Source organism: Beta vulgaris, chromosome 5 (assembly GCF_026745355.1).
Source record: "Beta vulgaris subsp. vulgaris cultivar EL10 chromosome 5, EL10.2, whole genome shotgun sequence".
NCBI classification, from domain to species: Eukaryota; Viridiplantae; Streptophyta; class Magnoliopsida; order Caryophyllales; family Amaranthaceae; genus Beta; species Beta vulgaris.
Genome location: NC_079206.1, coordinates 52,552,087 through 52,562,122, shown reverse-complemented (window position 1 = coordinate 52,562,122; position 10,036 = coordinate 52,552,087). Strand labels below are relative to the sequence as shown.

Sequence of the window (10,036 nt, the reverse complement as noted above, 5' to 3'; positions counted from 1 at the left end):
GAACAACATACTTAATCCCTTTTTTTTAGCAGAATGTACTTAACTTTTTAGAACATATGCAATACTTTTTAATAACATATTTTTTTTAAGGGAACATACTTACATATTTTTAAGGGAACATACTTAATTTTTTTAAGGAAACAAACTTAATTTTTTGAAACATATGCAACACTTTTTAAAACAACTTATTTATTGGACTTTTTTTTTGAGGATACCTACTTAAGTTTTTTTTTTTTTGAAGAAGTATATACTTAAATTTTTAGAGCATATGTTTCACAACATATTTTTCTCCCATGTTAATTTTGTGATTATTTTGTTGATAATAAAAATGGTTGTTTTACGTGGTTGTTCTTATACTCTAAATATAGTAAATCATATGTTCTAAATAGTTGTTTTGGTGTTCTAAATAGTTCTTCTAATGTTCTAAATAATCCTTGTTCTGTTCTAAATAGTTCTTATTATGTTCCAAATAGTTCTTATCGTGTTCTATATAGTTCTTGTCATGTTCTAAATAGTCGCACTAGAGTTTTGATGTTCCTAATTTATACATTTATGAAAATATTAAATAGGAATAGTATTGTATCCTTCATTTTTGCATTTTTGGAATTAAAAAAATCAACTGAAAATTATCAAAAAGACACCAAAATTTCTCGGAATTATTTAAAAATTACTTGCTTTCTTCTTTGGAACATATCAAGAATAATTTAGAACATACTTTTAATAATTTGGACACACTTAAAATATTTTAGAACATACTTGAAATAATTTAGGACATAAGTTTGAAAACTTAAAACATGTATATATCAATATTTGTACATGCGTTGATTAAGTTCTTATGTAAAAAGATGTGTTCATGTTCTAAAAATCATAGCATATATTCTATAAGTTATTGTTCTAAAATCATAGCATATGTTCTAAAATGTGTCGAATATATGTTCTAAAAACAAAAATTGAAATATGTTTTAAAAAGTATTGCACATGTTCTAAAAAGTGTTGGCGTATGTTTTAAACATAAATTTGTTCTCCCATATAATATAAGAGTATGTGTGTGTGTGAGAGAGATACCTTCGAAAAAACTTTGAGCCCAATTTTTTTTTCTTCTAATATTTTTATTGTGGAGTTACATCATTTTATATATACATATATATATATATATACACACACACACACACATATATACCTCCCTCCTCTCTCTTTTCTCTCTAAAACCCTAGTCTCCTCTACCTTTTTTCACCAATTAGGTGCTGCCATGGATGATTTCATCCATGGTAAGCTCCTTTTTTCCTTTTATTTTCAGTTTTTAATTCATTTATTTCTTATTTTGTTAAATAAAATAGTCTCTCTTTATGAGATTTTCTCAAATCCTGTTATGGGGTTTTTAGTCTCTGTTGTGGAGATCTCCTTCTCCCCTATGGGAGTTGTGAGTATGGTTCTTTTGTCTTCAGGTAGGAGAATTATTCTTATTGTTTGAAGTTCGACACTTAACATGAAGGTATGAAAATCTCGTATGCGGTCAACATGGCTAGATCAAGAATGTTCTTCCCAAATTATGTTATAATGATAGACTTCCTCATCAATAGCTGGTTGATTCAAGAAGTACGAGGGGGCTGCGTTGTATTGCTCGATCTGGTTTTGGAAGATGAATTTGATGTAACCTTGTTTGATTGATTTTTTTTCTTTAATACCTATTGTAGATATCGTTTGGCCTTCAATTAATGAAATTTCTTGTTCAATATATATATATATATATATATATATATATATATATTCTCTTGAGGGGAAAAGAGTAGTGCATTAATCAAGGGACAAAGTGTCCATAAGTACATAAGGAGCTACATCTCTAGGAACATGATTCTCCCAACATTGTTCTACTCCAAATGGCACAGCTCTAGCAAGATTATGAGCAGCAGTATTCCCATCCCTCTTGACATGAGTAAAACTAATGGGATTAAAACCATTACATATCTCAAGAATGTCACCAAGAATAGTATCTAGATCAGAAAAGTAAAGAGCAGCTGTTGTTAACCTTGTCGTCACCACCTGCGAGTCGGACTCAATGATCACGTTAGCTAACCCTTGAGCTTTTGCTAGCCTAACCGCCATATGAATGGCCTTGCATTCGGCCACTTCAGGAGGCCAAAACGCACGAACTCTTCGCGCAGCTGAGAAAGCTACTCTACCTGCCGAGTCACAGGCCACAACTCCTAGGTCAATCCACCCCTCCTCGCCCACACTTGCATCGGTGTTTAGCTTCATCACAGCTGAAGGGGGGGGGGGGACCATCGAGAGGGGCTGCTCGCACTCTTCGTCCTTGTACCGCCATATATACGAGTAGTATATTGGTTGAAATCCTCAATCTGTCGCATAATGCGTTGGCCCAGCACAACCACATGTTGGCTTTGATGCTCGAAAATTCGCCTATTTCTCTCCGGCCATATATTCCAAATAATGTAGCAGCCTCTCTGAACAACTTTCGGGTCTAGATCCTTCCATCTCACTAAAGTTTCACACATGCCTTCCTCTTCAATATTTTGCAGCAAATCTCGGCAATCCCCGGCATCCCATAGGCTCGCAAAACTTGTGCAAGAGAACAATAAATGCTGCTGGGTTTCGATCTCACTCGAACAACATGGACAAATAATTTCATCAGTCAAGTGGCGCCTATTAAGAACGTACCTACACAGGAAGAGAGTGTGTGCAAGCCCTCCATAGAAAATGACGCACCTTTGGGGATACCTCCAAGCTCCATAATATACCCCAAGCCCGGTGTAAATCATCTAAATTTCCTCCTTTCCCTAGCATGTAAGCCGTTTTCTCTAACACAATCCAATTTATAACTCTTTTTCCCCCTTTTTTCTCAAATATTTGATTTAACTGTTCAATTTAACATTGGTAAATAATCCTAAATATTGTCCGAATCAACAGTACATAAGCCATGTCAATTAATAAAAATAAAATTAGCTTGCAACAAGATTTGAACTCGTGACCTTTTGTTATTATAAATGACACAATTACCATTTCAACCAACTTTTAATCATGCTTTAAGTATCCACATTATTATATTTGAACCTTTTAAATGTTGAGTTTTTTCTTAATAATATTTTAATAAAAATGTAAAATAATACCTATCAAGTTCGAAAACACAATACCAGCCCGTAATTCAAAATATATTACGTGTACATTCAAAGTTCAAACCAACCTTTACCCTCTCCTTCCCACCAACCAACGTTCACGTTGACGTCCCCATAAAAATAAAACTCCCTACAAAAACCCCAAAGGCCATAAGCCATAACAAATTAACAACAACAATCTTTCCAGTTTCAACAACCACCATCTTAGGCATCTTTCTTTTCTTCCTCCTTCAACGAACATCCCAAAGCACACCAAAAACATAATCATAAACATAAACAAAAAAAAAAACATGTCAATCTCTCTCCTCCCAAAACCCTTCCTCTCCACCCCTCTTCCACCTCCCAACACCGCCATTTCTCGCGCACCACCACTCTCTCTCTCCATCAAATCCTCCGCCGCAACAACCACTTCGTCGCCGGTGAAGCTTACCAAAGATCACACCATTGATTCAGTTAAGGCAAGGCAGATCATCGATAGTCGTGGAAATCCTACTGTTGAAGTCGACCTTTTTACCGGCGATGGTAACCTTTATCGTTCTGCTGTTCCTAGTGGTGCTTCTACTGGGATCTATGAAGCTCTTGAACTTCGTGATGGTGATAAGTCTGTTTATGGTGGTAAAGGTGTTCTTCAAGCTGTTAACAATATTAATCATGTTTTGGGTCCCAAACTCATTGGTGTTGATGTTAGGTGAATTCATTTCTCCATTTCTCTTTCTCTTTGGATTGATTAAATATTTGAATGTATTGTTTCTGGTGTTAGTGAGCAACTAATATTATGTGCAGTGATGTAGACATGATTCGATCCTTGGCCGTGGCCGGGTTGTGCATCACTGAACTAAGCTAGATGGCAGTCATGGCACCTACTGTTTTTTTTATCAAAGTTGTATTATTTGTTTTGGTTGTATGAACTATGAATGATAGATACTATTGTGGGGATGGTTGACTGAGCTGATGTTGATGGTTGAGATAATGAGATGTTATCTATGATCATATTTTTGAATCAAGAGTATGTAAATAATTGCATGATGTTGACAGTGTTTATAAGGAAATATAAAGTACAACATAGTTGTTGGAATTTTTTGGGATGTGGGGATGCTAGAAAGGAAGGGAGATTATTCAGTGCTTTTGTTTATGATTTATGAATTATGGCTGATAATCATGTTTGTTGTTTGGGTATTCCAATTTCTAAATTGTGCAACTGAACTTTATAGTGGATACTAGAGACCTTCCAGAAGTGTAGAGAACGACTAGATAATGAAATGGTTGAAACATGAACCTGTAGGGGGATTGTGTAGTCCACCACTCTCCAGGGGTACGTTCACTTCACCTTTTAAAAATTAAATTTTTAGGTCTAATAATTTCAGATAAGTTCCTATAAACTCTATCTAGTTTTAATAAGTAAATATAAGACCATATAAGTTTTAATAAGCTCTAACAGTGTCAATAATAAGCTTTGATAAGTTCAGATAGTTCTAATAAGTTTACTTGAGATAAGATTAGTGAAAATAAGGTGAAGAGAACGCACCCTAAGAAATATGACATTTAGATGTCTATAGTGTTTCAAAATTGTGTAGCTGGCATCAATGTTAAGAGCTGGGTATCTTTGTAGAAAGCAACAAAAACAAAAACATTGAAGTATTTTGCTAGGTAGTTTCAAAGGTTGGATGATTAGTCTGTCAACGTGGATCAGTTTATGTTACACTGGGGTAGGTGGATGCTGTTTCTACTTTCTAGTTCCTTTGAATCAATTTGGCTCTTTATGCTTGTAGTTGTATCTCTGCAATGCTGCAAAATTTAGGAGGATGTCAGATGTGTAAATCCTTTACCTTGTTATCTCTGCTATGTTCCACAACTCTAATTCTCTGTTGCCCTTTACTTTGCTAGGGATCAAGCTAATGTTGATGCCCTCATGTTGGAGCTCGATGGAACTCAAAACAAGTCCAAATTGGGAGCTAATGCTACGTTGGGTGTATCTCTAAGTGTTTGTAGAGCGGGTGCAGGGGCCAAGAGAATACCCTTGTACAAGCATATACAGGAAATATCCGGAACCAAGGAGCTTGTTATGCCCGTGCCAGCATTTAATGTCATAAACGGAGGGAGCCATGCAGGCAATAACTTGGCCATGCAAGAATTTATGATATTACCAGTTGGCGCGTCATCATTTGCTGAAGCACTTCGCATGGGTAGTGAAGGTTAGCAATCTCCCCTCCTTCTTCACTGTTGAAGTATAACTCTAGATGTTTAAGTACCATCTCCGTTATATATTATCATCTTGTTTAGTGTATACTGCATTCGCTTACATAATGTGGCTTTTAGAGTGACTTGCGTCCCTGCTGATGTAATATCTGAATAGTTGGATGTTTCACCTTTGTCTCTGGAGTTATTGCACACCTTGTCCTGCTGCTGCTTGTTATCTTTCATCTTTCATTAATCTCCTGTTGTTTTCATATGGTTTATTTATCGTGCAGTTAAAAGATTTTATTGCAGCATGATCCTTGGCTTGCTTCTGAAATTTCTATTGTGCAAATAATAGCAATTATATTTTGAGGCAATGGATTGCAACAGTTTGAACTCTAATATTTCTTTAAAAAACTTTTATAATGCAGTATATCACATACTGAAGGGGATTATCAAAGCAAAGTATGGTCAAGATGCTTGTAATGTAGGAGATGAAGGTGGTTTTGCACCAAATGTTCAAGATAACCGTGAGGGATTGATCTTACTTATGGAAGCAATTGAAAAGGCTGGTTACACTGGCAAAGTAAGAGGAGTTCTCTAATGTGGTAGTGTTAGACTTGAAGCTGTTTCATTCTTTTGAGAGTTGTACTAATGAGTGGACTATGAATTATGCAGATCAATATTGGGATGGATGTTGCAGCTTCTGAGTTTTATACCAAAGATGGGAACTATGATTTGGATTTCAAGAAACAGCCAAACGATGGATCTCATGTGCATACACCACAAGGTCTATGCGACCTCTACAAAGAATTTGTCAGAGATTTTCCAATTGTTTCAATTGAAGATCCATTTGACCAAGATGACTGGAACTCATGGGCTTCACTACAATCTTCAGTAGACATCCAACTGGTAGGAGATGATCTGTTGGTGACCAATCCAAAGAAAATAGCTGAAGCGATTCAGAAAAAGGCTTGCAATGCACTACTTTTGAAGGTACCTTTCTATCTTTTTCCTTCTATATTAGATAGAAGTATCTTCCTAAATGAGAAAAGGAGAAGACGGCTTGGCATGTAGATTACGTAGAGCATGACTTCTTTCGTAAGAGTGATAGAATGTATTTTTCAGCTCTAAACCAATAGGTTATTGATAAAGTAGGGCAAAATCATTAGCTTTTGCCTGTCATTGTCTGCTTGACAACCATGCTGTATTCTATCTAGCAATAAGCATGCACGCTCATTAAGATATCTTACCAGCAATGTATAAACTAGAACAGAAGCTTTTGTAGTATCCAGGCTCATTAAAATGAGTCTGGAATAATGGCATATTTCTTGTGGCATCTCATGTCTATTTGTCAAATATTAAATTCACAGTTCAGACATCAAAATAGATAATGGAGGATAAACAAAACGAAATTCACCATTGTGCGTGAAATTTATGTGTGCATTTAACTTTGCATATGCCAAATGAGTTAGCGTAGAAGACCTTTATTAAAACAAGTGAAAGCATCTTGATTTATCGTACTTTTGATCTGCAAGAATGCGAAGAATATTTTATTGATTAGCATAAGTTCTCCTTGCACTTGAGTCTTTTTTGTGCTTGATTATTGCGTAGTTACAAATTATAAGAAAAAAGATTTTAGAGAATTTGCTTGCTAGTCTTCAGGTAGAAATGAACTTTTTACTTGTTCATCAAATAGGGGGACATTAAATTAGAGAACATTGGGGATTCTCTTTTTTTTTTTGGAAAAGACATTGGGGATTCTCTGGCATCCTTGTAAAACCAATGAATCTTACTATTCTTCACCTACAATAGACACTCCTGGTACTCATGGTGAAATCTCGACGATCTTCATTTTATGATGAGTTTCAGGTTAACCAAATTGGTACTGTAACTGAATCCATTCAAGCTGCCTTGGACTCAAAAGCTGCTGGATGGGGTGTTATGGTCAGCCATCGCAGTGGTGAAACGGAGGATAATTTCATTGCAGATCTTTCTGTTGGCTTGGCCAGTGGACAAGTAAGATACTTTCACCTCTAGTACATTTTTCTTGACCCCCTACTCTAGTCTTAGTTTGTCACATCTATAAAGCTAGAGATTGATTCTACATCGTCATGCTTACAGATCAAGACAGGTGCTCCTTGCCGCAGTGAGAGATTAGCCAAATATAACCAGGTAATTATTATTCTCTGGAACATTACTTTTCTACTTTTGTTCATCTGTGTGGTTGAAATTGTAAGGAATTTATACTGGAATGTGACTTTTAGATTGTGTCTAGTTGGGAGCAAAATTGTTTCTAGAAATCTAAGTTTCCCGTTTTCACTTATATGGTTGGTATAGGGGTGGAAATCATTCTCGGTTTTATTTTCTTAATGGTGAAAAAATAGATTTTTCTGTCCAAGGAAGGAATATCATATTTTCCTTCATGTCCCTCACTTTCCTCTTCTCCCATCTACTTTATGATTTCATGTCTCTTTTTTTCCCTTCAACTTCTCTAGCAAGAAACCAAATGAAGGAAAATGATGTTTGAAACATGATTTCCTTTTGAAATATAGTCCAATTTAAAGTATTTTCCGTACGAACCAAACTAAGTCTCTCGAGTATGCTTCTATGGTAGCTCAGCGTTTTAGTTCAACTCCAAGTTTCTTTTAATACAAATAAGGAGTACACTATTAATTGATTTTACTGAGGTGATACAATTGTTGGTTTATAAGAACATTTCGAGCCAAACTAGGATGGTTTGTTGATTGTACTACATCTTTATGCAGCTTTTGCGCATTGAAGAGGAACTCGGAAGTGTACGCTATGCTGGTGAAGCTTTTAGGTCACCATAGAAATGGAGATATGTCCACAAATCATTAATAAAATAGCCAGGTTGGGTTTTCAGTATGCTTCAAGTTGAAGTTGTACTGCAGAGTTCTTTTGTATCAACGCAGAGTGCAGAGCTCAGGATGGGCAAGTCAAATATCATGTAATTTTGTCATTTAATTAATTAGTCTGTGTCCATTTAATAGGCCATCCTCATTTTTGTGAATTTTGTACGAATTAGCCTGTGTAAGTCTTAAATTGAGACAACTTTTTATCCCTTTTTAACGCACTCTGATTTGGTGTTTGGCTTTAAAGAAAAGAGATTAATTTTCTCCAAGTACTTTTCAGGTTTAACTTTTAATAAGTTCCAAGTAGATATCAAAATTGTCATAACCTTCACTTGCTATCATAACATCTCCATTTTTTAGATACAATATTTGATTATTTTAATCCGTCACCAACTAGGCAAGTAATTTGAAGAAAAGGTATGACCACCAGAAAACTATAATATTACCCAAGGCTCGTTATAACCGGTTACATATACGACTACAAGACTTTAAGTCTGTAAGTAAATATAGCTCATCTATGTTCAGAATTACTTCACGGTTGAAATTATATGGAGAGAAAATCACTGATGTAGAAATGCTGCAGAAAACATACTTTACCTTTCATGCAAATAATGTTACCCGTGAAAAGGGATTTAAGAAATATTCTGAACTTATATATTGTCTCCTTGTTGCTGAGCAAAATAACGAGCTATTGTTGAAAAATCATGAATCATGTCCAACTAATTCTGCTCCATTTCCTGAAGCGAATGTTATATCCCATAATGGGAAAGAAAAATATCATGCCAATTTCCCAACAATAGTGGTCGAGGACGTGGTCAAGGCCTGTGTAAGTTTTGAATTGAGACAAAACTTCTAATTCTTTTTTAATGCACTCTTTTTTTTTATGCTTAAAGAGAGGAGCTACCTCAGAATCGAAAAACAACGTAAAACAAAATAAAAACAACCAAAAGAAGCCGAAAAACTAAGGAGGAACAAGGCGTGGGAAAGCCACGCCAACAACATCCTCAAATAAAATTCTACCTAAGTGTAAAAGGGGGACTTGAATCAACTCTATTTTGTTGTTCTGGATGACGCCTTGATTTGCTAGCCAATCTGCTGCTCGATTTCCTTCTCTATAAACATGAATAATCTCCACTTCCCAATCACCTTCGGCTATGCACTTCCTGCATTGTTGGATAATATGCATACACTCCCCACCATAGTTATCAGTGCCTTGCAAGGCCCAAACTGCAGCTAAGTTATCCATCTGGACTTGTAGTTTCCGGATCCCCATTCTTTTGGCTAGTTCGAGACCCGAGTCTACTGCCCGCACTTCCGCTACAAAAGACCTGCATATTCCATAATTCACCGAGTACGCAATCTGGAGGTGACCCATATGATTTCTGATTAAACCACCACCTCCTGCCGGACCCGGCGAACCTTTCGCGGCTCCATCTGAATTCAGCACCATCCAATCTTGGGGAGGAGGCTTCCAACGAATGTAAACTTCCTCCTTAGGAAGCTCAGGGTTATCAACATCTACTATGGCGTCGCCCAGATTTCTCCAAGCTTCTTCAAATCGAACCATTAAGAAACTCAGAACATCTACCGGTATTTCGTGCGTGTGTTAAACACCACACAGTTCCTCCAACGTCATAGCCGCCATACTACAATAGCAAAGAACACAGGCCAAGTTTCCGGAGCTAGATCAAGCCGATTTTGGTATTTGATATTTTTAATTATCCATTGTTGAAGAGTACCAGTCTTGAAGGACGGCGCATTAGCAGGGCCTCCCACTTGACGCCAAACATCCCTCGCAGCCTTGCAATCTCGAAGAATATGAAGAATAGTTTCATCTTGGTCCTCACATAGACC

The 10,036-nt window shown here is 36.3% G+C and overlaps 2 protein-coding genes across 2 annotated transcripts; one reads left to right on the top strand and one right to left on the bottom strand.

The window, feature by feature from the left end:
- Positions 1–1,794: 1,794 nt before the first annotated feature.
- Positions 1,795–2,256, bottom strand: LOC104893963 (uncharacterized). The gene has a single exon (XM_048645364.2). The coding sequence runs from the start codon at positions 2,254–2,256 to the stop codon at positions 1,795–1,797; it is 462 nt and encodes a 153-aa protein (XP_048501321.2).
- A 993-nt stretch (positions 2,257–3,249) lies between these two features.
- Positions 3,250–8,451, top strand: LOC104893952 (enolase 1, chloroplastic). The gene is made up of 7 exons (XM_010680094.4): positions 3,250–3,819; positions 5,016–5,323; positions 5,738–5,892; positions 5,985–6,302; positions 7,179–7,325; positions 7,431–7,481; positions 8,075–8,451. The coding sequence occupies exons 1-7, from the start codon at positions 3,422–3,424 to the stop codon at positions 8,138–8,140; spliced, it is 1,443 nt and encodes a 480-aa protein (XP_010678396.1). The 5' UTR covers positions 3,250–3,421; the 3' UTR covers positions 8,141–8,451.
- The last annotated feature ends 1,585 nt before the right edge of the window (positions 8,452–10,036 follow it).